At 45.2% G+C, this 27,088-nt stretch overlaps 1 protein-coding gene across 3 annotated transcripts in view; it reads left to right on the top strand.

Moving 5' to 3' along the window:
* The window catches only part of TBPL2 (TATA-box binding protein like 2), a 247,854-nt gene extending 233,182 nt beyond the window's left edge, over nt 1-14,672 (top strand). For all 3 annotated transcript variants that reach the window (XR_014969204.1, XM_085628007.1, XM_085628006.1), the window contains one exon: nt 14,301-14,672. Coding sequence is in view for 2 of the 3 variants with exons in the window: in XM_085628006.1 (XP_085484132.1) it covers nt 14,301-14,380 (80 nt within the window). In the remaining variant the exon portion in view is untranslated. The remainder of the gene's footprint in view (nt 1-14,300) is intronic.
* The last annotated feature ends 12,416 nt before the right edge of the window (nt 14,673-27,088 follow it).

The raw sequence follows: 27,088 nt of genomic DNA, 5'->3' as shown, positions 1-27,088 counted from the left end.
TATTAGGCCTGAAACCTATGGTTTCTTCAGTGAATTTCAAAGGTTTTGTAAATGACCATTTTTTTGATACTGATTTACTACATTGTTTAAACTGTTTATTTTTAGAAATTTAATTTTTTTAATTACATTATACATTACAATTCAAAATATACTTTCTCAGAATGAATTACTTTAGTTTAAATACTTTGCAAATTGGCAATAGACTTTTTAGTACAGTAGTTACAGTTGTTGCAATGGGCAACACAATTTCAAACACAAAGCAACATTGAGCTCAATGTGAATTTCTAGTCAAATGCAATTAGTTACTTTATGGATTACTTTTCTAACCACAGGACTGGACATCTCCTGTAAACAGTTGAGTAAAAGCGTTTTGGTTACAGTAGTGATTTTTAAGGATTATTATTGTATTTTAAAAGTTCACACTTCGAAAAATTTTCACATAGAATCACCAATGTTATCCTATGGCAGAAAATTCACTTAGCAGGTAAGTAGTGTTATTGTTACTTTTTCTTACTCAGTGGTGGATCCTGGATCCAGCACTGGCCAATCTCCTGTAAACAGTTGAAAGAATGTGTTTAAGTCACACAGACAATTTTTTAGGAATATTTCTAGTTTGTGAAAATAGACAAACTTTTCTGGTGAAAACCACACAATGGATTCCTATGGAAGTAAATACAAGTTACTGGTAAGTATGCTTAGAATTACTTTTCAGGGTCAGTGCTGCTGTAAAATATGCAGCATTGGGTTCTCTCCTGATAACAGGTGAGTAAATCGGAATTCGTAGTTCGTTTGATTTTAGAGGAATATTTGTACAACGGTGAAGGAAGGGGGCGGGGCCTGAGGTGAGGTGTGCAAACACGCCCTGTGGCGCTTTTTAAGTTGGGGAATTAATTCCTCTTCAATCCTGCGGTCCCCTGGGGGCCAACTAGCCCACCAGGTACCTCTAGTATGCGCCAGGGAGCTGCGTTGCAGAGAGGTGTTCAGAGGCCACGCCCCTTTTTACAACACTCTGCAACGCAGCTCCGTGGCGCTTACTGGAGGTACCTGGTGGGCTAGTTGGCCCCTAGGGGACCTCTGGATTGAAGAGGGATGAATTCCCCAACTTAAAACGCGCCACAGGGCGTGTTTGCACAGTATCACCTCAGGCCCCGCCCCCTACCTTCACCACTGTGCAAACGCGCCCTGTGGCGCGTTTTAAGTTGGGGGATTAAGTCCCCTTGAATCCTGAGGTCCCCTGGCGGCCAACTAGCCCACCAGATACCTCCAGTAAGCGCCACGGAGCTGCGTTGCAGAGTGGTGTAAAAAGGGGCGTGGCCTCATTACACCTCTCTGCAACACAGCCCCCTGGCGCATACTGGAGGTTCCTGGTGGGCTAGTTGGCCCCCAGTATTCAAGGGGAATTAGTTCCCCCTCTGCAAACGCTCCAGGGGGCGCGTTTGCAGAGTGGTGTAAGGAGGGGGCGTGGCCTCCGGCCCAATCCCGTTTTTTTTTTTTCTTCTTTTTCTATTTTTTTTTGGCCCTGGGGACCCCATCCCCCAGGGCCTGCCCCCAATTTTTACTTATAAAAAAAACAAAATTGGGAAGGGGGCCGCGTAGCCCCCCTCCCGAGGCCATAATTTGCCCCGGGGACCCCATCCCCCGGGGCATGGGCCTTTTTATTTTTTATGGAGGGGGGCTGCATAGCCCCCCTCCTCTGGCCACTTTAAGGCCCCGGGGACCCCATCCCCCGGGGCCGGCCATTGTTTTTTTAATTTTATTATTTTTTAATTTTTAGTGGTGGAGGGTGGCTGCATGGCCCCCCCCTCCCAGGCCACTTATGGCCCCAGGTACCCCATTCCCCGGGGCCTGGCCTCCGTTGGGGTCTGTGGGGGGTCCCCAATCCGCCCACAGTCCCAGCCGGCTCCCCGCGTCCTGCGGGAGCCGGCATTGCTTTTCCACATGGGGAGCAGCTAACATGCTGCTCCTTATGTGGAAAAGCAATCAGCTTTGCTTCATTGAAGTGAGAGCAGGTTTCCCTGCTCTCGCTTCAATGAAGCAAAGCAGTTTGCAATGACAGGGCGGGAGCCGCGAGGCTCCCGCCCTGTCATTGCAAACTACAGTGTCCCGGGGGTGGGCACCCCGGGACACTGCAGGAGCCAGCCGAGGGCGGTGGCGGTCCCCAGGGCCTATACAAGGCTCCAGGAGGGGGGCCGCGTGGCCCCCCTCCCACATTGACATTGTTGCCCTGGGGTGGCGGTCCCCGGGGCTGGGGGGGCCTGAGAGGCCCCCACCCCAAATTATTTCAAGCCCCGGAGGGGTGGCGGTCCCCCAGGCTGGAGGGGCTGAGAGCCCCCCCACCCATGTTGAAGAAGCCCCCCCACCCCAAATTATTTCAAGCCCCGGGGGGTGGCGGTTCCCGGGGCTGGGGGGGCCATGAACCCACCCGCATATACTATGTTCGAGCCCTGGGGGGTGGCGGTCTCCGGGGCAGTGTTGGGACCCCCCCACACTTTTTTTTTTAATTATGCCCCTGGGATTTGGCCCCGGGGGCAAATTAGCATATTCAGCGCGGGAGCCCGCGCTGAATTTTTTTTTTTTTTCAGCCGAAATTCGCACTGGGTGCACGAATCTCGCCGATTATTTTCTTTCTTTTTAATTCTTTTTTTGGCCCTGGGGGTCCTTGTGGGACCCCCTGAGCAGGCCTAGGTGGTCAGGGTGTTTCTACCCTGCCCCCTTTTTGCGTTTTTCGTGTTTGTTTTTTAGGTTTCTTGTTCCTCGGTTCTACAGAGGCACAAGATGGCTGCCAACACTTCCTGATCTGGAGTGTTGACAGCCAATTAGAATACAGCTCGTGCACGGTAGCGTGCACGCTGGGTGCGCATAGGGTGCGCGGATCCTCCGAGGCCATAGATATATATGTACTTTTAACTCTCATTTTCTCAGGAACTACTGAACGGATTTACACCATTTAAGCAAAAGGCCCGAGTCTGAACTGAGGACTACCTCTTTGACAAATTTGGTTTAATTCCGTTCAGCAGTTCGGGCTGTAGCTGCGGCAAAAGGTCCTATTGGAAAATGCATGGGGAAAACGCGTTTTGGGACCCCCCTTTTTTTCTCAGCCCCTGCTTGACGAATCACCGTGAAATTTTCAGGATAGGAGCAGACCGGAGCTGGCCAAAAGTTTGGAAAATTTCGCGAAGATTCGTCCATCGGCGTCAGCGTTATTCCAAATAGAATGTTGCGGATTTCCTATGGAAAATAGGTCCTAACTATATCTACCTACTGGAGACTGCCAGTAGGTAATATATATTTGTTTCTCATTTATTTATTTATTTTTCTAAGTTTTATATAGCACGGACATGCCCACCGAGGGGATCATAGCGCTTTACGGTTTATGCATCAAGAAGAGTACAAGCAAACAGAACAGAATCAACAAAAACGACAAATTCACAATCTCAAAATTGTCTGAGCATTCTCGTGAGCCTGGCAGCTGGGCCACAAATCAACATCTCTGGCCCCAGAATCAGATGGAGAGGCCTATCTGCGGTAAAAATGTCTTCATCAGCAGCCCTTTGACTTATTTTTTTAAGAGGATCGTGGAAGGGTTCACACTGACTTCGGGGGAAGGGAGTTCCAGATCCTCAGTGCCATACCCGAGAAGGCTCAATTGTAGGTCTTTTTTCTCTTTAATTTTTGTGGCTTGAGCAGAAGGCTGCTGGCGCTTCTGGAGGCTCTGGAACCACATGAGAGCTCCATTTTCTGTGAGAGGTACAGCGGGGTCTTGACGTGGATGGCTTTGTGTGCCATGCATGCAATTTTTAACTGTATCCGAGCTTCATATGATAGCCAGTTCAGGGCCAGCAAGTCCAGAGAAATATGGTTGATTCTTTTAGTGTCAGTTATGAGCCTAGCAGAAGAATTGAGGGGAACCCTAAGTGGAGCCGTCGTTACTCTGGGCAAGCCGCAAAGCGCTGTGCTGCCATAGTCCAGCTTTGAGATCACTAGTGCTTGCACAGCAACGTTTAGGTCATGAGCAGGGAGTTAGGGCTTGAGTTTCCTCAGGCTACTGAGTTGGTAGTTAGCTCCTTTGGTAAGGGAGCTGATGTGCTTCTGCATGTTCAGACTTTTGTCTAATATGATACCTAGAGAGGATGCCGAATCCTCAAGGAAAGGTCTGCAGTTTAGAGCAGTAAGTTGATTCAACCATTGTTCCATGACTGGGGAATGTTTGTGGGATGAGATTAGGAGGAATTCCGTTTTTAGAGCATTCTGTTTCAAGTGGTTACGTGTCAGCCAGCTTTGTGTTTCCAGCAGGATTGAATTGAGGGATTGAATGTCCTCAGGGGAGGCAATCTTCAGGTATAGTTTGGTATCATCCGCATACATGTGATAGTGAATGTTGAATGATTTCAGAATTTCTGTCAGAGGCACCATGAACAGGTTAAAGAGTGTGGGAGACAGTGCTGAACCTTGGGGAACCCCCAGAGTGAACGGTGCAGGATAGGAAAGGGATTGGTTGACCTTGAAGCTTTGGAATCTATTCTGAAGGAACAAAGATAACCAGTTAAGGCCCAGACAGCCACATCCTGTGTTTCAGGAGGTTAATTAGGTTATCATGTTTGACAGTATCGAATGCTGACGAGTGGTCTAGAAGGACCAATAGACACGACTCCTTATGGTCCAACATTCTTAGCGCATCATCAACAATGTGCGTTAGTGCAGACTCTGTACTATGGCCCGGGCAGAAACCAGATTGGCATTGGTCTAGGAGTTGAAAATGTTCAATATGGTAGCAGAGTTGGGCGAGCTCACATTTCTCCAGGACCATTGCCAAGGGGGGGATGTTAGAGATTGGGCGAAAGTTATGAAGGTTCGTGGGATCCGTGGATAGTTTCTTTAGAATCGGGGTCACTTGACCCAATTTTAGGCAATCAAGAATAGCACCTTGCCGAAGTGAAGCATTGACGATCATAGTCCAAAGTGTTAGTAAGTAGGATCTAACTTCAGGGAAAAGGTTCGATGGCAAAGTGCCATTGTAGTGATTGGAAGGTTTCAAAGTCGACAACATTTTGCGACTAGTGCCTTCATCCAAGGTTTGGAACATGCTCCAAGATGCATTGTTTTTGGGGAGGTAGGGCTGCGAAGGGCCAGTGAAATCCAAACCTGGGGAATGGAGGGTGTTCAGTGGACTGATTGGCAGGTGATCAAGGGCCGAGCGTAATTCAGTCTCAATTTTAATAGTCTTATCCGTGAAGAAGACAGCAAATTCTTCACAGCTCGGCAAAGACTCTTGACCCGGTGACGAGAGATTAGGATGGCTGTTAGCTTTGGACTTGATGAGTTCGAACAGTTTTTTTGGACTTTTTTTTGCTTTGTCTAGTTGAGATCTGAAAAAGGTGGCCTTCGAGCATTTGATGAATTTATTGTATATGCTTGTCAGGGATCTCAGATGGTGGAGATGTTCAAGGGAGGGGTAGGATCGCCACGACCTTTCTGCAAGTCTTAAATTTCTTCTATCGGAATTAAGAGAATCATTGACCATGGTTTGGATTGTTTAGAGGACATTCTCTTAAGCTGTAGTGGAGCAACCAAGTGTAGTACATTAAGCATTGAGCGGTTATAGTGGGCTGTGAGGTCGTCGACATCCGACATGTGCAAGGGAGGGGGCAGTATATTTTCGCAGAAAGCAGTCACATCTTGCGAGTTGATGTTCCGTAGACATCCTTTCAACTGTTTTGGGTTCTTAGGCTGGGATCTATTTGCTCTTACCAAATCCAAGATGAGGAAGGTGATGCAATAGTGGTCTGTCCAATCACATGGGAGGATCCACTCAAGGAGGATGGAATTGGGCTTACCAATGACAAGATCTAAGGTAGCTCCTTTGATATGAGTAGGGCTGTCACAAATTTGGATTAGGTTGAGGTCAAGTAGTAAGGATTTAAGGCTATTGACCACCATATCATTTACATCATTCCAGTGGAGGTTGAAATCTCCCAGGAAGATCAGAGTACAATAGAAATAAGCGTTGGCCGAGAATCTCTATGATCTGTTTTGTGAAGGGAAGGTGGTCGCGAAGGGGGTGGTAGAATGTGTGCAGTTTGCATGAGTGATTGTTGCCACCAGTCACATCAATGCATAGGTATTCACAAGACGGCAGGAGGTCGGCATGAAGTACTTTCACTATTAGATTGCTGCGGTGTAAACATGTGATGCCTCCACCTTGACCGCTAGTTCTGTCCAACCTAATAAAATCATAATTGGGAGCCATTAAAAAGTCCAGGGTGGGAGCAGCTGAGTCATTTAACCAGGTTTCCGTCAACATTACAAGGTCAAGATCTTGGGCAAGGATGATGTCGGCAATGTCCGCTGCATGTTTAACAGCCGATCTGCAGTTTAGAGCACGCATTTCAGTCTTATGTTGGTGTCCGTTGGTGCAGGTAGAGTGGTGTTGACTCTTGTGAGGTTGTTCTCATTTAAAGTTCTGGTGTTCGGCCTTGGTTCTCTGATGTGGTCAGTGGGGATGGATTCAATTATTTGCAAGTTTGGTTTGGGGGAGGGATGTGCTGGATAATATGAGAGTAGTAGGGAATGAATATCTCTATCAGACAAGGAGGTTCTACATCTGGAGGGGCGTGAAGGGTCGTTAAGGTGCAGAGCGGAGGCCCAACTATGTGTGATGTGGGATGGTGGCTGCCAAGTATAGGGGGGGGAGCCAGATACAACCCCTAGCTGGGAGCGAGCGAGGATGGTGGTTGTTCCTAATGGAGCATCTTAGTCTGGAGTTAGCTGACAATTCCTCAGTGACAAGTAATAAGCTACAAACCTCTGCCTTATGTTGTTGTAGGCAGAATGCTATCTCGTCAAGTCGGCCTTCCAATGAAGTGTGAGAATGGGTTGGGAGAGTCAGTTCAGGGGACCCTGCAGTGGAAGAGAGCTGGAGGAGGCAGGGGAAAGTAGGGCAGGTGGTGAATGAATGTGTCCCAAGGGAAGGCGTTCTGGGTGATGGAGCTGTGTGCCCGGAGGGAAGGGGAGGAAGGGTCAGATGGATAGAGGCCCCTTGAGGCATGAGGGAGCCTGTCAGGATAGCGGGTTGGGATAGGGGAAGGGATCCTGGGGAGAGACAGGGCACTGCTGTGAGCAGTGTAGCTAGCACTAGCTAACAGTGATGGGGGTGTAGACTAGGGTGATGACTGTGCTGTCACGGCTCAGTCACAACGGGCAATGAGGGGGAATTGTTTTTGGGAATTAAGGTATCTAGAAGGGGGCCCTTCGGAGTCGCTATAGGGTCAGAGGATGGTGGTGGAGGGGTAGGAGCTAGACTTTGTGAAGACTGGGGGATCGTTGGGGAGCCAGCTGCTCCGATGAGGGCGGAATTGAAGTTAGCCACTGTATTCATGATGGTAGGGAAGAAGTTATCAAATAACACTAAATTGCGTTCTAAGGCTTGAATAAGGATGGTTCAGTTTTTGTAAAGGGAGATGGTAGCTTCAGCTCTGTAGGCCAAGGAGAGTGCAACCATCAATCCAAGACCATGAGTAGTTTTAAGAGAAGTGGAGAGCTTGAGCAGGGCATACAGGGCCTTCCGCCATTGAGCATGGCGTTTAGTGTAGAAGATGAGATCATTTATAATAACACCCTTTCTGATTGAAAATAAGGTGACAGAGATGAGGATTTCTGGATGGGTTTTAAGAAGTCTTAATTTTAATATTTAAATCCTGTCTCCTAGTACAAAAAACTTTCTTTCAAACAATACGGTTACACAGAGAGAATCATGAGAGCATAGGATGTACACAAATAATAGTTCCACACTTGAGTCCACCTCCCCCCAGTACAGGCTACTCACTTTGTATTACCTATGTGGATCACTTCTTCTAGAGCAGGAGGGAGCTTAGGTGATATTATGACTGCGGAACGACCCAAACATCTATCATAGAAGTAATCAAGTAAACTGGAGGTGTTGGATAAAGAAGCGGGTACTGGGTTAACTCAAGAGAGTGAAGAAGTGGGGTGGGACAAAGAGGGTGGAAAGGAGACCCCTGGGCCAGGGTCCATAGATGGTAGTAAGGAGCTGGAGTAGTTGATTGGGCAACAGGGCAGGGACTGTCCGAAAGAGCGGAAATCTCAACAACACTTTTTTGTGGGGCTGGTGCTAATGGGGTAGTCACTATTCTGGAAATATCTACTCAGGTCCAGATCCCTGGGTGGTGCCTTTATGACCCCAAAGCCTCCAGCCTCTCAAGAGTCCTAATATCTGTATCTCTTCTTGCCAATTGCCTTGGTATTTGCTCATCCTGTGCTGAATATCATTGCTCTTTGGATGTTGCACATTTCGTTCTCCTACGGCTGCTATTTCGTCTCAAGTATTATACCATGGTGACATCATATTACCTCTGGTAACTTCACCTTGTCATAGGATTGCCTCAACACACTGTCACTTCCAAGTAACTTTACACATTGGAGGGTAATTCTCCAGTGCAAAAGTCAGTTTTGTTTCTGCCTCGAATCTCACCTTTACTTTCCTCATTCATGTTGCATGATGATTTCTTATCCACTTGCTGCAGCAGTATTGCCACCAGGGACATCTTAAGGATTTTGGGGGCCTGTGCCAAACAAATTTTGCGGGCCCCTGTTCGGAGCAGCTTTGATTTTATGATCCAGTTTCAGTTCTTTTATGCCCTCTTTGTCCAGGTCACTGATAGTGCTCAGGCACACTCCTCCAAGTTCTGATGTGTTTTCAATATTGTAACACAGCAGCAGCTCACTAATATTACTACAAATAATCTGTGACATCCTCCCATTTCTCATATGTGAGGTCCTGTTTTGATCCAAAAGAAACCCTTTTTTTGGATGCTACATAAAATATAAACATAACAGTTCTCTGTGAAATGTCTGTAATAGACTCTCGCACATCACCCACAATAAAAGTAAATTAAAGGAAAACAGGATTTAAAAAATTTGTTTAAGAATTATTCAAGATCATCAGGGCAAGACTCTGCAGAACAGAGCTGGCTCTATCTGGGGAGCCCCTGAATGACTAGGGCCCTGGACCAGAGCTCACTATGCCCATGCCTTAAAACGACTCTGATTGTCGCCAGGATTTGTTTATCCAAAGCATTCGAGTTTAGTGACCACCATTAAGGAGTTAGCCTCACTTTTATACAGTAGCTTGGTATAGGTGCCTCCTGTCCAACACCTATGGCTTGATGGTTAGTTTTTTATTTTGTTCATTGGCACCACACTCCTTTAGATGTTAAACTTGTGCCACTTGCAGTTCTGAGGCACAGAGACAGTGTGGTTTCACCTCTCTCCTTTACCACGGGTTGTGCACTCTGTGGTTTTTCTAACGTTCAAATCTGCCACAGTAGATGGTATTGGCACAGGCGCCAGTGTCCTCTCCCACCGGGGCTCATGCAGGTCTGCAAGCCTCCCAAGACTCCAATGTACTCAATTTCTCCCTTTACCCACTACACATTAGAATTATTAATGTCCAACACTCGACTCAAATGGGAGCAGACAAGGATATTCATTAAAAAAAAACAGACGCACTAATAATTATGAACCATTAAACATCAATCTATCGTAGCGTATTTTTTGGGCAACCAACAAATACTATCTATCCCTGTGGCCAGAAGGGTCACTCCATATTGCTTTTGGGTAAAAAAATACAGATAAAAACATTATCACCATTTTTCTTTTTTCTGTTTTTATTTTCATTATTTTTTAATTTCAACAAATAGTTTTTGGGGGAAAACCATGAGCGAGCTACACAAATGGTAATGTTTTATAAAAAGGGGACAAAAATACAATCTAATGCACAGTTGAATAAAAAAGTTTTGTCTAATTCATCAGTAGGTTTCACAGCTTTCCACAACAATCTGCAAGTAAAAAGCACAAAAAATAGGAACAATCGACTACCACTTTAAAAAAAATGTGGTAGAAATGTGTTTTTGCAACTCTGCTTATTCTTGAAAGCTGGCAAAATGGTGGTCTTATTAAAGGACACCCTTAGCTGGCCCCATATTTAAAAACTACACTTATTTGCACATCTCCTCTTTAGGTCTCGCCTATGCAGTGCGCATGCGCTGATAGGAGGGGACCTCTTGGAATCGATCAGCTTTTTTGGCCAAATACGTGCACGCTTTGCATTGCTTTCTATTGCAACGCGTGCACGTTTGGCATTTCCCTTGCGGTAGCGAGCAGCGGTGCCATGTATTAGCAATTATCGCGCTCGCTCCCGCAAGATCAACACTGCATGTCCCTGCTCTCGTCCACACTCCCCCCACCCCTCCCACTTGTTTATTACTGCAGGCGGCCACTCCCCTTCCTGTATGCTACGCTCGCCGAGGCCCTGGTCTTTCAGCGCTTGTTTTGCTATGTGTTTAACTCTTCTCCGTGATTACATTCTTCCCTGTGCAATCCGTAAGGAGCATTTGTTATCCGCTCAAAGAAATGTGCATATTCGGCAATAAGGGAAAATGTGATACCTGTGGTTCTGTTAAATACTTGAAGCACAATGTTATTGATAATGTTCACATGAAAATCCTTTCGAGTGCAAAAGAAGATTCCCAAACCTCCAACCTTACCGCCCGTCTCCCGACAGAAGATCTCAAACATCGAAATGCCTTTACTTTGTTTCTGAAAGTAAACAACTTTAATATGCCCAAAAAAAACTAGAGAAGGTTTTCAGAGAGCTAGCTTTAAAGTGTCTGACATGGCAAGAACCGGTAGTAGGAGGGTCTTTGTAGCTGTCCTTCCCATTAAGGTTTGCGATTGGTTATAAAAGAATGACCCACCCCGAAAACCACAGCCCACCCATCTCCGAAGCAACCTACAACAGTAGAAGAGGCCCTCCCCTAATGCTTGACCGGAAAATACGACACAAATGCTCCGTAAACAATGGCCCAGTCGCAATACAGTCAAACCCCCCACCCCCAAAAATACCAGGAGGAAGGAGAGCCTGGTTTACTGGCGGAAGACAAGCTCTTTACAACACAGTCCAACACGGTCTTTTGAGCGATCCGTTCTGGGAGGCGAGTGAGACTAGTTGTCGGGAGGATCTTCACTTCATTTGCCGGCAGTAGCCTATGACCTGCCAGAAGGTTTCTAATGTACAGACTGTGAGAGACGTTGAGATGTCAGTTGACACTGGAGCAGGAGGCGGGCCTGTGTGGCGCCAAGAAGAACAAAAGCAAAAAAAACGCCGCTTTTATAGGTTGACCAGCCTTTCAAAACCGAAAACAAACAGGACGTGTTTTTTTTGTTTTTGGACAGATCATGAGAGTGCATGTGTTATATTGCTATACCTCTCATTTTTTTGCTCTAATGCATGCTCTGTTTTTACAACCCACATCCTGTTACTCGACTTTTTTTGCCCTAACCTACTCCCTGGCTGATTCTTTATAAACTGCAGAATATGTGTATGTTTATATATATTCACTGAAAAAACCATAGGTTTCACACACGTTATAGTTGGGAATTAGCATTTAAAAAACCTTGCAAATTCACTTAAAAAACCATAGGTTTCACACATGTTATAGTTAGCTGGACATTTCACTCGTGAAAAACCATTGAAATTCCCCCGTTATAGTTAGTGCAGGCAACTATAACTCACGCGACCGCAATCCTCTGCTGATGACGTCAGATATTACATCACTGTATTTAGACACCTATTTACCCATGTCTTCTTCCATTAATCTTTAGCAATACATATATTACAAATATTTTTTTTTCAGAAAGACATATGTCATCAGTGATGTAATATCTGACGTCATCAGCAGAGGATTGCGGTCGCGTGAGTTATAGTTGCCTGCACTAACTATAACGGGGGAATTTCAATGGTTTTTCACGAGTGAAATGTCCAGCTAACTATAACATGTGTGAAACCTATGGTTTTTTAAGTGAATTTGCAAGGTTTTTTAAATGCTAATTCCTAACTATAACGTGTGTGAAACCTATGGTTTTTTCAGTGAATTTGTACGTTTTTTTAAATGCTAAGTTCTGTATTTATTTATTTATTTATTTATTTAAGGTTTTTCACCGTGCGCGTACCGTATGCGCACGGTGCGCTTCGCGCACCGCGCGCCCACGTTACGCAGTACGCGTAATTTTTCCGTTTCTACCGTACGCGCACGCTACGCGCACCCCGCGATTTTTTGAAAAAAAATTAAAATAAATTTTGGCCCTTGGGGGTCCTTCTGTGACCCCCTGACCAAGGCTAGGGGGTCAGGAACTGTCCACCCTGCCCCCTTTTCACGTTCTCCACCTTTGTTTTTCACCCCCTCAGACTGCGAGAGACAAAATGGCGGCCGACACTTCCTGGTTTCGACCGATTCGAATGTTTACTAAGATATAACAACCAATCAGAATCGCGCTCGCGCACGGCAGCGTGCGCGTACGGTACATTTTACCGTACGCGCACGGAGCGCGCCTATAGAGATATATATTGGTTTAAATGCTATTTTCTCAGGAAATACTGAACAGATTTACACCAGACCTGCAAAAGGCACATCCCTGACCTGAGGACTACCTCTCTGCCAAATTTCAAGTAATGCTGTTCAGCCGTTCGGGCTGTAGCTTGGACTAAAGGTCCTATGGAAAAATGCATGGGGAAAATGCATTTTGGGACCCCCCCCTTTTTCTCAGCCCCCGCTTGACGAATTCCCCCGAGACTTTCAGGGAAGGAGCGGAGCGCCCCGCCTATTTTGAAAATTACGCGAGGATTCGTCAATCGGCGCCAAAGTCATTCCAAATAGAATGTTGCGGATTTCCTATGGAAACACGGTCCTAACTATAACTCGCCAGTAGATAATATATGTGTCTATTTATTTACCCTCACACATCTCTGGTGGAAAAGGAAAGGTGACTCAGCAACCTATGGCAAATGAGGAAAAATGTATTTAAAATCTCATCAACATGCAAATAATGTCTGACACGTGTCGCCAAGCACCTTCAACTAGATCATATTTATATCGTTTTTTTACTAGCACATGTGTATTTATAATATACCCGCCAGTGGTTAGTCATAGTTAGGATTGCATTTCCTTAGGAAGTATGTTTGCTAATAGCTTTGGCGCTCTTTGATGAATCTTAATGAAACTACACCCCACCCCCAAAAAAAGCAAATTCACTTCAGCTCCTTCATGGAAAGTTTCGGGTGAATAGTCAAACGGGGGCTGAGAAAACTAGCATTGGCACAGCCAATAGGTCTCGCTTTTGGGACCTTATAAGTATTTAGTTATGCAGCACAATATCCTTGGTGCAACAACATTAACTGTTACATGGTTAAACACTTATAAGGTCCCAAAGGCGAGACCTATTGGCTATGCCAATGCTTGTTTCCATTTGCCACCCAAAAACGAATGCTGTTTTTTTGCTATTTTACGTGTTTCCACCTGGACAATCCACAAACCGTTGGTGTCTTTAGAATCCCTAAAATATGGGGAAAACAAGACTCAGTTTTGGCCTGGGTGAATTTGGTGAAATAAGTTCTGAGGGCTTGAGTGCAAAGTACTACCAGCACAACAAAACGGCTCAGTACTGGGGAAGGGAAGGGGTAGGCGGAAGCCTTTGCAGCTAAGGTGTTAAAACAGTGATATTTTGACTAGAAATGGCTGAAGGTCAGCCATTCGAAGCTGCGTTGCACTTCCATCATCGTATTTCAATTTGGCAATATTAATTGTTTTAGAATGATGCACGGCTAAACGGTGCAGGTAGAGGAAGCATGAATGCAGTGCAAAAGAGTGCTGGTCAAGAAAGGACAAACTGTACAACCTACGTTTTATTTGTATGTGTAGGCCTGCAATTTACTGCTGCATTACAAAAAGCTCGTAACAAACGCTGTGACTTCTGTTAGCGGAATGTTATCATCCATCACTCCATACGTTTCCTCCTCCATCATTGGTTTTAAATGCAATACTCTATACGCAAATTCAAATACAAGTCTATTGTCTTTCTCAGTGCTAGTCTCTGCATTTCTATTTTTTTAATTAAAAATCATAATTAACATATTCAGCCATAAAAGTGAATTATGAGATTTATGTCTTAACCTTATATAAGAAATTGCTGTAAGGTAAACCTCTATATTGATTTTTAGTTTGCAAATAATTGTACATGTTTACAATCTGAAGTGTGTACGTGGAAACGCTTTTGTCATGTGATAAATGTTAACCACAGACACACTTTTGAAATGACAAAAACAGTTGAATTCGAAACAATGGCTGGCTGCCTGTCTATTGTATATAATCTATCCATTTTTTTCTAAATAAATGTGTTTTAATCACTAGGTAGTCATAATAATACCAATTTCTAATCTACTGTTTTAGGTGCAAAGGAGCGCTCTGAAATCTATGAAGCATTTGAAAACATCTACCCTATTCTGAAAGGTTTTAAGAAAGCTGCTTAAAATAACTGTTACAATGTAACAGCGGCATTACTGACCGGTGCGTCTCCATGAAGTTGAACGGCGATTATTTTTGTTTAACTTCCTAAAATACTGTTTAAAGCGGTCTTCAATCTCGTATCAGTGTATTCCTTTAATTGTACAGTCCTTTGTAAAGAATTCTTTATCACTTTTCACAATTTGTGCCTGTCACGTATGCATAGTACTTGCAAAGATATTTTATGCACTTAAAAATAAACGGAAGCAGACCTATTTTGTTAATAGAAAATATGAAGCTTATAAATATTTTTCTATATTGATGTTTTGATGTCATTATTTACTCCCCTGTTAATATACTTCTGTCAGTTAATGGGGCATGGCAAAAATGTGCACTTTTCAGGAGGCTATAAAGCAAACCACTTCAGGAAGCAACACTTCACCTGCCACTACAAAAAATATTTGCACCAAAAATGTCCTTAGCGCTTTACAAATTAGAATCTTAAGCACCGTTAACATAGATATGGAACAGCCCTCCTGAATGTCTGGGGTGACATCCTCCATCCGTCAACAAGGGATCACTCTGCATGCTCATCGCTCTCGATCTTTCAGCCGCCTTTGGCACAGAGGACCATGACATTTTTTTTCACCATCTGCAACCTATAGCCCATGTCTCTGGTTCAAATTCTTCCAAAGCAGTCAGCCTAGAGTTCAGCTCTTTGCTCCAAGTGAATTGTAGGTTCTCACAAAATTCTCCAATCTTCCCCTCCTCTTTAAAATTTGACAAATCCCTCGTGGATCGCAACATGCATTCCAATTCCACTCCTACACTGATGATACTCCGCTGTCCCTTAGTGTCACAGGCTCCACAAAATAATTCAAAAGGACCGTTTTTAAACCTTGATGGGACCAAATTGCCTACAACCAATGGCTATGTAGGAAGCTGGCTCTTTATGGAGCATATTAAAACGAGATATACAGTGCAAAGATTCCGGGTATTCTCTTAGGAGTGGAACAGGAGCTTGCTCTAGCAATCCCAAGGTGCTCTTTTAGGGGGTATTGTGGTCGAGCAGCCTTAGGTTTATCAGAGAGGAGTGTTAGACATCTGCAAATATACACAACAGTCAATAAATGATGCACACAACTCAAAAAGGAGATCCACACTTAATTTTTTAAAAAATAACATATCTTTATATATGTTTCAGCACCAGAATCAATTAAATCAGGTAAGTACATTTTTCAAGAGAAATACATTTGCATTTATACAGTCCGAACATAGTGCATTTGTCAGAGGCTGCAATGTTATCCTATAGAAGGAAAACCGAGACCACCCGCCAGGACTTAAGGTGTGTATGGGGCTAGGTCCGAGGCAGCACCAGCAAATCCCCTCCAGCAACACGAGGGCAGGCTGGTGCAGTGGTGCAAAACAGCGCCGGAGGGCCAATTCAAGTCGATGGGGATCGGCTTTGAACAGATGCTACTGGGAGTCCAACCGGGCTGAACCAACAGGAGGGGGGGCTCAGACCTCACGACGCTCAGGGACTGCGGGGCACCTTTGGTCCTCTTCTCCATGGGCCAGGGGCGACTGGTGCAGAGGTGTCTTTAGGCGTGGGATTTTTGTCACTGGGAGTAGTCGTGTTAGGTAGGGCCTGCAAACAGAGAGTGCAAGGGGCGTTCAAAAGACCTCAGTGGGGAGATCCAAGGTGGACTTAGAATCTGGACTCCCTTCAGCTCAGGCTAAGTGGCTCGGGTGCAGTGGTGCTTCCCGGTGTCGGGCTTTCACGGTCTTGGAGCCTCACAGCTCAGTCTTTGGTACCTTCAAGATGCAGGGAAACAGCTCAGCTGTTCCACAGAAGTTCCTGTGTATTTGAAGAAGTGCTGGCAGTCCTACTAGGCTTTGGAGGATCAGCAGCTTGCATGGTGAGATGACTTTTGCGCAATTATTGAGATTAGGCGACCAGGCCAACAGGGCTGGTGCTAAGTCAGTAGCTTCTTCTGCCTTTCTTTCTTTCGTGTGTCTTCTGGCCTACTTCTTCTTCTACTGAATTTAGGGGGGTTAGGGGATTGTAGAATAGGAGCCAATGGGCTAACTGCCCTTGGGGTCACTACGCCCCATAGATGACCACTTCCTGTGGGAGGTGGTCATACCCTGTCCTAGAATTCATGATTTTGCCATCACCAAGATGGCTAACTTTGAAAATTCACCTCACCTTCAGGTAGCCCACCTTAGGGATGGCACTAGCCTGAGGGTGCACACGCCTATCGGACTAGCTAATTTTCTCACCGTTCCAGATGCCAAATTGCTCTGGACAAAGGGGGATGACTTCCTATTCTGTGAGAGAAACCAGATTTGCATATCAAAGGCGGTAGGCCCTTTGAAGCTCTCTTGCCTTGGTATGTTAATTTGCAGGTCATCCTGTAAGAGGAGGTGAAATCACCTCCTACCCACGCAGGATCGGTTTATGGTTTCCTGAGAGCAAAGGCCCTAACCCTCGGGGGTCAGAAACTTGTCTCTGGTGGCAGGCTGGCGTAAATCAGTCAGTCAGCAAAACAGTGGCTGGTAGGTTTTCAGGAGGCACCTTTAAGGGGCCCTCTGTGTGCATGAATAGCTAAATATGACACTGGCATCAGCATGGTTTTTTAATATGAGATGTTTGATACCAAACATCCTTATTTTCAGTGAAGTCCTCTTGTAGCTGGGGAATTCGTTTTCACCAGTGTCCAGTACATTCTTTCAAAATGGCTTCCCTGATCACTTGTACTAGCAGTAATGGTACTGACCAGCACAGGGGCATATCTGTACATGCAGTCATGCCCTCACGTGTAGACCGTGCACCCAGTAAAGCCTACAGTAGGGTTGACTTACTTATACTGCATGCAGTGTCGGCAGGCGTGGTACACAGGATGTGTGACTTATGTTTTCACGTTTGTCTGCACCAAGACATGCTGCCTGCAGTTGCAAATTTGCATGAGCTTGGTGAAGGGTGTTTTAAGGTGGCACAATTTGTGTTGCAGCCTTGGGGAACCCTCTTTAGTACCCCAGGCACCAGTGGTACCATTTACTAGGTACTTTCAGAGGGAACTAAAGGTATTACCAATTGGGTAAGCAATTGCACAGTTTTGGGAAAGAGTTCTGGCACTGGGGGCCTGGATAGCAGGAACCCAGAGCACTTCTAGTCAAATTCTCATCAAATATCAGGCAAAACGTTATGGTATGTTGAATATTATTTGTAGAGTGCTCAATTACCTAAGGTTTCCTGGCACTAGCTCTGGTTTAAACACAGAATGAAGGAAGGGCCTAGTTTCTGAAAAGCCAGGTTTTCAGCTCTTTCCTGAAGGCAAGCAGATTAGGAGAAGATCTGATGTAAAAGGGCAACAGATTCCAAGCCTTGGAAGTGCAGGTGAGAAAGCTTCTACCACCCAGTTGGGTTGCTTAAATGTAGGAACAACCAGGATTTGGGCACCCAATGAATGACGGCGTCTCTTGGGTTTGTACCATTTAAAGTTTTGCTTCAGATGGTAGGTACCAGTATTACGGAGTGCCTTAAAGGCGGTACAGAGGGCCTTAAACTTAATGTGGAGTATAACCGGAAGCCAGTGGAGATTCTGAATGGCCATGGTTACTGATTTCAATTTGGAAATCTCAGATAGTAATCTGGCAGCAGCATTTTGTAACATTTGCAACTTGTTCAGGTGCTGTTGCTGCATGTTTAGATAGAGCCTGTTACAATAATCATGTTTTGATAATGCCAGTGATGTGACAACAGTTTTTTGAGAGTCGGAGCGGATGTAGGGAGAATGTTTTTAATTATCCTCATATAGTGATGAAAGTGGATGCAGTGACTGAATTAATGTGGTCAGCGAAGGTGAGTTTACTGACGATTTGGATGCCTACGGTTTTCACTTTTCGCACAGGTGTAGGGAGGGTGCCTAATTCCCCCGGCCACCAGAATGGTGACCAGAAGGAAGTCTGGTTTCCAAAAAGGATAACTTCTGTCTTCCCTGAATTTAGTTTTAAGAAGCTGCTGCCTATCCATTTACTGATGGGCAGCATGCAATCATGGAATCTAGATCCTGATTATCATGATTAGCTAATGACACAACAATGTCCGTGTCATCCTCGTAGGAAGTAAGCGAAAAACCATATGCACTTATCAGCAAAGGCCAGAGATGACACACATACGTTAAACAATGTGGGGCTGAGCGATATTGTCGCCGTTCACAGGGAGGACCTGCTGGGCCTCTGCAAATTCCCCTTGGCTGATAAATGGGAGACCATTCTAGCAGATCTGCAGAAGTTAGATGCAATCTCTGTGGATTTCTCTGCAGGGGAAGGGATCACACTGATGCAGCGGTATAATTGGCAATGTTCTTCTGCCACTACACCCTAGGAGATGTATTTGGGGCATACCCCTACCTGAGTCAGTTAACGAGCTAGCACTTACCTACATGAACTCTCTTGCACATGCAATGCACGTGGATTGGTACTCGATGGAGAGCAAGCAGCAGGGTGTCACTAACAGTTAATTCTCCCGTCCTTCAGCTTACTTTGTCCTCATTCTGTTGAATCCCACTCCCACTGTTCAGACCTGTGACATAACACTCTTGGATTCCATGCATTTCCACTTAACACCCTGTGGTACTTGCATCACATTTTATACGGAGAAATAACCCTCCAAGGTATGCACTTTGATTCTCCTTTCCTGGCACACCATATGCTCAATAGAATTTGAGCTACTCCACGATTGGGGGGGTCGCTCTTGTGATTATAGCATGCATACTACTGTTATTTCGCACTTGCTATGTTACTATGAAATGTCAATAAACAGATTTAACAAAAAACAATGTGGGGCTGAGCGAGGACCCCTGGGGGACCCCGCAAGGCAAAGAAATGTGTTCAAAGACAAATGAGTCAAGTGCTACAGATTGTTTACATTCCTATAGAAAGGAAAGCAACAAAATCATAGCTGTCCCTTTCACTCTGATCCTGTTGAAACGGTCAATCAGCAGGTCATGACTGACCATATCAAACGAAGCTGAAAGGTCCAACAAACATGGGCAGCTTTGCCTCTAGCATCTAGGACCTCATTGATCTTTTCAGAAGCTTTAATCAGATCAGATTAAGTACTGTGGCCACTTCTGAAGCTGTACTGCGGGGATCTAACAGCTGATTGGCTTGAATAAAGTCAGATAGCTGGGTATTCATAGCTTTTTCTACTAGCTTGGCAGGCAGCGGAAGATGTGAAATAGGGTGAAAGTTATTATGGTCCTTAGGGCTTAAACTAGTTCTTTTTTTATTAGAGGCAGTATGGAAGCCACCTTTGATGCTTTGGGAAACTGGTCTGTTTTGAACATCAGGCTGAATATAGTGCTTAGGTTTTTGGCCAAAATCTCTAGTACCTGTTTGATCACTTAAAGGGGACACGGATCCAGTGGGGAGCCAGACTTAGCAGCTTGGAATAGACATAAAACTTGGTTGGACGTGAGTGGGTAGAATTCTGAGAAGACAGTCTGTGCCGTCTGCGCTGCCTGTTCTTAGTCTGGTACAGCCTGCCAGATTTCCTCTTCCATCTTGGCCTTGGGGGATTCGAACTTACTATCTGTTTTTATTTTTTTTATAACAAATTTTATTGGGTTTTTCAAAGTGCATCATTCAATGTAATAACATACATATACAATATCAGTGAGTGCATTGGGTCACATTTGGTAATAACATGCTGTGGAATTAGTGAGAGTCCGCGTCTAATATAGCAGTGATAACATAATGACGGGTACCATGTTGGAACAGTCGTGGTTGCCTGTAATAGTTCAACCTGGTTTTAGGAACATAACAATTAACTGAGACTAATACTACATGAAGTTCCCCCTCCACCCTAGCGACTGGTGCATCCAGTAGGGACTGATTCCATGAAAGATCCGCTTGGGCGACCGTGTTTAGTAGTGGGGGAGGAGGTGGCTTGGGTACCCATCTGTTCGACTTTGTGGGATGACAGACATCGGGAAGACGTTATTGACACCCACCGTGTTTGTAACTTCGTGTGTAGAAATGAGGAGGGCAAAGGGGCAAGGTGGGCAGACCAACAAAAATTTGCCAATTCATAACCAACATGGTCCAGAGCTGTGCGAGAGTAATGGCATGTCACTAGGTGTTAAAGGTGTCTGAAGCCTTGAAACACTCTAGTAAAAGGTCCCAGCTCTATAGGTCTTTTCCGTAGGCCCAGGCTCTCTTCCCGGCAAAGAGCACCACTCTCTGCTAGTCCCCAGTGCTCTACTTCTTTCCATGCCAATACCCTGGGTGGGGCAACAGATTTCAACTGCCTGGTGATGCTATGTTTGGCCAAAATAAGTGCTAGGTCTGCAAGTTTCACCTGGACTCTGTGACCCTTTCCCCATGGGTAGAGACATAGAGGGTAACTTTCCACCGAGTAACACAAAGTGCCTCCCGCTAGCCCCCCCAGGGCCGACGCGACCTGGCACCAATAATGGGGCAGTCCCGAGCATGTGAAGCAAATCAGCATCTTGTTGGGGGCACCTGGGATACGCCGCTGTAGTGTTGGCGAAAATGGAGTGTAACCTATGCGGTGCGAGGTATGCATGCTGTGTTATCATGTATTGTATGAATTTGTGTCATGAGTTGCAGGATACCCGCTTGGGGTATTCTAATATGGTCTTCCACTCTTTGTATAGGAGTGTTGTATTGATATCTCTCTCCCAGTTGTGCCGTACTGGTGAAAGAGGTGAGGGTTGGTGTGAGCAGATACTACGATAAAGCCAGGGAGTCAAGTGTCTGCCAGTCCCCATCAAGTATAGTGAATTAACTAGTTCATTTGTGTCAGGTTAAGTCCCTTCCGGTGCCCACTGTCGCTTGATGTATCGCACCAGACTGGCATGTACCATGAAGAGCGCACCCGTGAGCCCTTGTTGGTGTATAAGGTCTGTGGGTAAGTAATGTTGTAGTGGAGACAGGGTTTTATGTGCACACATTGCTCTGTTAGCATAAGCGCTTTAGAAGTTAAACACCATCTTGCCACTTTGCTGTTTTTGCACACAACACTACAAGTAGCTGTTATTACAAGTAAATTGCTTGCTTGCTTTTTCTCACATGAGAACAGTCTGTTGTTCATATCCCTAGACGTGCCCCGCGACCTTAGTCTGAACACTGTGTGCAGAAGCTGTCGAGGTCAAATAACAATGTATGCTGTTGAATTCAGGTTGATTGGCCCACGCTTTAGACACAACAAGCACACAGCTGCAAATATCTGAAACTCGGGTGCCTTTAATATTGCATTTGCATGCATGATTCAGGCACTTGGAGAAAAACCTGTCCAGAGCTGATCCTGTGATGTGATTCACCTAAGCTGATCTTTGAGGTATGGGGTTCCCCATTCAAACCTAGAGACCTTCTATTAGTTTCTAAAACTAGTTTACTAGCCAAGGTAGGGGTGTTCACAAAGTATTATAGGACCTGTTTTCCACTATCATTTTTAATATGATTTCTCCCTTCATTTTCTATGGAATTGTAACAATGCTGATGGTTTTATTTCTAATCATTTGTCTGCTTATGTTAGCCAAAGTACTGCACCTTAGAGCAAGTAGTTAAAAATAAACATTTTAAACTTTTCCATGTCTCTGATTACTCTTGATGTGGACTGATATGAGAATAATAACGAAAAGGTGTTTCTGATTCCCACCATTCCTGAGAGTACTCTAAGTCGCTTGTTCTGGGTTGTCTAATCATTGGTAGCTTCGAGATGATACGGAGAACGAATGAGACACTGATGCTAGTCGGATAGGGGTTCTGGGTACTGAGGTGAGTCTTTTGGTACACCACAATTCACTGAGGTCCTGGTTTCCTGTACATAGTTCTGTGCATGAGCAGAATCCCCGCAACATGGCACACCTAACGTTTTGATCTTATGATTGAGACGCCTTAGTAGTGCTTATATTTGTCCACAACGATCTCACTCTTGTTTCCGGTTGACGGGAGTGACGGTTTAAACCTACCTATATAGTTGATTTATAGGTGCATTCAAGCTTGACAATTAAAAAGGTTTTCTTTTTCAATTACTACCCTTTTTGTGCTATGGGTTAATATAGATTGTTTTTTCTTCTCTGCGTCTTTATGGCTGAAGTTGCTATTGCAGCGCATAGTCGCGCACCTCTCCTGCATCATTTGACGCAGTTCGGGGTGCCAGACGATGGAATGTCTATTATCTTTGTAGTGAATGCCGGTGCATCGTTCCCCCTATGAGCTGTTTTACTCTTGGGTTACTTTTCCGGAGGTGAATGCGGATAAGACGTTTCAGGCATACACTCCTACGGCTGTTCCAGCTAATTACACGCCATATAGGCTGCAAGAGATTCCTATTTCTGCTTGGCAGCATCGTATTTGGTTCAATGGCACCCTCCCCCACACCGTTACACCGGTTCGGTTAGGTCCCTTGTCTATTCCAGGGGCCACTTGGCCAGTCTTGGTCGGGTTCACACCACATCCACGATATTTTCTCGCACCGCTGGATGACTTATGTCAACTCCACACTGCCTTGATTGCGGTGCATAGGGCTTTAGTGCAATACATCTAACGCAATGTCCAGGTGGGGGCACCTGGGGTTGCAACACAACCAGCTGGCCCGGCCGGGATTGCTATTAGACCCGTCATGGTTAATTCGGTGATGGGCAAGCACCCCCAGAATAAGGACATTCTGCCTTATTGGCTTGCTGAGAAATTTGACCAGCTGGAGGTGGTATTTGCAAATTCTACTCCTGTGGAAAAACACAGGATCCTTACCATTAGTTTGCAGAAAGACTTGGTCCCAGAGGTGACTGATTGTGAGAACTGGGGTTAAGTGTTTGCAGCAGTCTACACGAAGTGCTTCGGCACACCGTCTACTGCCCTCCGTGATCAAGCATGTTCAGGATGAGCACGGTCCAGAGGCGGCGGTCGAGCTGGGAATGAGGCTTATCAGTGTGTTCGACGTAGTTGCTGATCTCATCCTTGCTAACGTCAAGGGAGATGCAGTTAACTTTCAAGTGTCGAATGAGCTGTGCTTAGTCGCTGGCGTTGATAAACCCCAGCAGTTACCAAGAATTATTGTGGAGGCTTATATGACCATTGGCCACAATAGTTTGGGGGTTAAGCCTTTTTCTAAAACAGCGCAACCACAAACTCAGATGGTTAAGTCTACTAAAGACGACCGTCCAGCTTTTCCTAAATAAAGATTGGAAAACTAAGAAACAGGGGAAGCAGCAACAGAAACAGGGGTCTCGTCCCGCGTCACGGTACAAGTGACTACTGAATGCACTTATGAATTGCGCAATTGCACTAGAATTAGGTCTCCTGATAGATTTCAGGTTCCTGAACAACGTTCTCCTCGTTCTTCACTGGAAACATCGGTCTCACAGTCCGGTGGAGGAGAACGTGGCAAAGGTCGGGGTGCCCCACAAGGACGTGAACAGCCCGCCAGGCTGATGGCAAAGGCAAACAGGAAGAGATTGCTGCACTAACAGCGAGGTATGCCACAGATAGTGAGAACACAGCTTCGGAACCTGACATGGGCACTAGCGCTGCTAGATAGCGCAGCGGAGGTTACAATAGTGCGGCAAGCACTGCATCCATATCTGAAGGCGACAGCAACTGACACATTTATTACTATAGAATCTGCTGACACTAGAGTGGCTCCCCCTGACAGACTATATGACATAGTCCTTTTAATTGAAGGGGACAACCAACGTACCATAAAAGGGATTTTTGGGGAAAACCTGACCTCTACATATGACATTTTGCTAGCAGAGGTGGACTGACCTCCAGCTTTCGTTTTGGCCGCTCCTAGAGGGGAGGAAGTAATCCTCCCATCTTTCGCGCACACTGTGCCAAAGGAGCAAGCTCAGAACTTACAACCTACTTTTTCCAAATCGAGCTGGCTGCCAGAACATTCCCCTATCCTGCAATCTTTGCAGGCTGATCGTCTTGCTTCTAAATACTTACTGACGCGTGATAACCACACAAACTTGGTAATAAGAATTGTACCTGGCGCAGTGGAATTCACGTACTTAACGTTCAATGAGGGCGACACAGTCCCTATTGTTTACAAGTCACACCTGTAAACTTCGGCTGAAATGCGCTTTTCCAATGTCGAAAAAGTTTTGACTGCAGTGCCGATGGCGATTCTAAAGAAGAAAGCGCTGTCGCAAGAGAAACGCCTGTTGGTTGTCACACAGTATCCTGCCCTAGAGGCAGTGACAAAAGCCAGTGTACCACATTCTAAAGCTTTGCATCCGCGTTGGATACAATGGGCCACTTATTTGACGTCTCCGGATGTCACTTTCATCTTTGATGCCTCATTGCAGACTCAGGAGTATTTGCAGTATGAATTTGTTCATCCAGCTCCTCTGTTCTTGCGCCCGCTTGAGGATTGCCATTGTATCATTTACACTGACCGTTCGGTGCAACCGGCGACGGAATCTAAGCATGCTTATTCAGGGCCTGCGCAATAGTGGCTGGTACTTTCGTAAATGATTAATTCAAGTCTGATGTCGTGCACACGCAGACATTGGGTGATTGTACCGCCCAGTTGGCAGAGCTTCGTGCTCTGGTGCTTGCACTGGAGTTTGCTGATCCTCGAGTGACTACTCTTATAGTGAGTGACTCTTTTTACTGTGTTCTGTCTTTTAACGAAAATGTATTCTTTTGGTCTCAAAATGAATATCGTGATTCCAAAGGTGGCACTATCAAACATAAAATGCTTTGGGTTTGAGTCGCAGAACTTAAAGAACGTCTGGCGCTTGTGAATGTAATTCACACTCTTGGGCACCAGCGCGTCGGGGTACACGCTGTTGGCAACAGTTTAGCTGACGAAGCAGCAAAAACAGCAGTGGCGACATATCTAGTAGCAACAGTTACAAGATCCAAAAGTAAGATTGATGATGACATTTTGGCAGCAATTGCTGCATCAGAGAAGAGTGATAATTACCCTTGTGGTTTCCCTTCTAAATACTTTTATCATTTAAGTCCTGATAAAGTTCCCTATGTGAGAATTGACGACGTTAGTTGCAGTGGATTCGTGCACACGTTTTCTATGGGTCTGGCCACAACGGGGTGCTGATGCTCGTACTGTCATCAGGGATTTGCGTGTCTTTGTGGGAATTTTTCCATGTGGTACCCTTCATTCAGACCAGGGTCCAGCTTTCGCCTCTAAGGCGTACAAGGATGCCATGATATCTTTGGGGGTCCAAGTCAAATTTTCGTCACCATACCAGCCTGATTAATAGCATTGTGGGGCGAATGAACCGTGACTTAAAGCAATCCCTGACCGCTAGGGTTTTAGGTACTGGCAGAAACTGGTTGGCCCATTTGTATAGCGTTCAACGTGCACTTAATATTCTCCCTAGAAGGTCTCTGGGTGGGCGGACCCCATACAAAATGCTCTTTGGCATAAAGATGTTTGTCCCGGACCTTGATGGTCTAGACATGGCAGCGTCGGCCGCACCCTTTGACGTAGATGATCATTCCGCTGTATTACAGAGTCTACAAGAGACGCGAGACAGTCTTGCAAAGGAACACTTGCCCTCCACAACTGATGCTGCACTTCAGATTCCGGTAGTTGGCTGGCTACCTCGAGTTGGTGACCTGGTCCGTGAGAAGGTGGAGAACAAGAAGGAGTTCTGCCCCTCTTATCGTTCACCGGTTCCAGTGCTTGGCGTGCAGGGTGCAAGAACAGTCATTTTACCTCCACTTCCTGGTCGCAAGGATAACAGGTACATCTGCATTGACAATGTCAAACTACAACGAGTGGCCGATTCTTCTTAGTATGACTCCAGCGGACTCTTGTCCAGCAATGCTAAGAAATTCTGTTTTGGCTCCGGCAAATACCAACAGGCCTGACGTTGCCATCGAGATGCATACAGTTACAAATCCTTTATTGCCTCCACGGGCTGGTGGTCAAGTTGAAGATACTGAGTATACTTATCCCACAAATGTGTCGTTGCCTGGTTTACAATCCAGTGCAGTTGACCAGTCACGTTTTTCATTTGACACTACCTCTATAACTTCGAATGCCCCATCGAAAATTTCTATTTTTGCTGTTTGGTTTAAAAGACATTTTTTAATTCCCCCTTGGACTTACATTTGTCTGGGACTCATATCTATTTTTTTGTTTATGATGATTGGATTTGTGGTTGTATTTTTCCATCTGGTAAATGGACACTATCTAACCGAAAGATCTGCAATTAGATTAATTGATGGAACTTTGGCACCCCACTCCTCATCACACATCATGGAGAGAGACCAGACTTTTGTTAATATTACTGCCTGGCCTGTGTTAGATGGGATTGTATGGGATGCTGCAAAATTTCAAATTCATGGTCCCACAGAGGTAATTAATGTCCCCAATGTACTTCGTGTTTCTATGGGGGATGTTGTGAAACAAAACATACGCTCTGATGATTGGGATGTCCAAGCCGTACAGGCTCTTTTTTCTGATTTGAAATATTATGCTGCTTTTGATGCTGAAGATTTGTATTTAGACACAGCAAATTATGGAGAGTTGTCTTGCTACCATCACTATAGCAATCATTTCCTGCATAAAGCAAATACATTTAGAAATATCGTCAATTATACACAATGGGAACATTGTCCGGCTCCCGTTCAAGGCAGCTCCAAAACTTTGGTGAAAATATTTACTTATTTTACCGATTTCAGTGTGTCTAAACCTGAAGCCTTTTATTTTAAAATGGCTG

The sequence above is a fragment of the Triturus cristatus genome, chromosome 9 (assembly GCF_964204655.1).
Source record: "Triturus cristatus chromosome 9, aTriCri1.1, whole genome shotgun sequence".
Lineage (NCBI taxonomy): Eukaryota > Metazoa > Chordata > Amphibia > Caudata > Salamandridae > Triturus > Triturus cristatus.
Note: the sequence above shows the minus strand (reverse complement) of the source record. Positions and strands in the feature narration are given on the sequence as shown.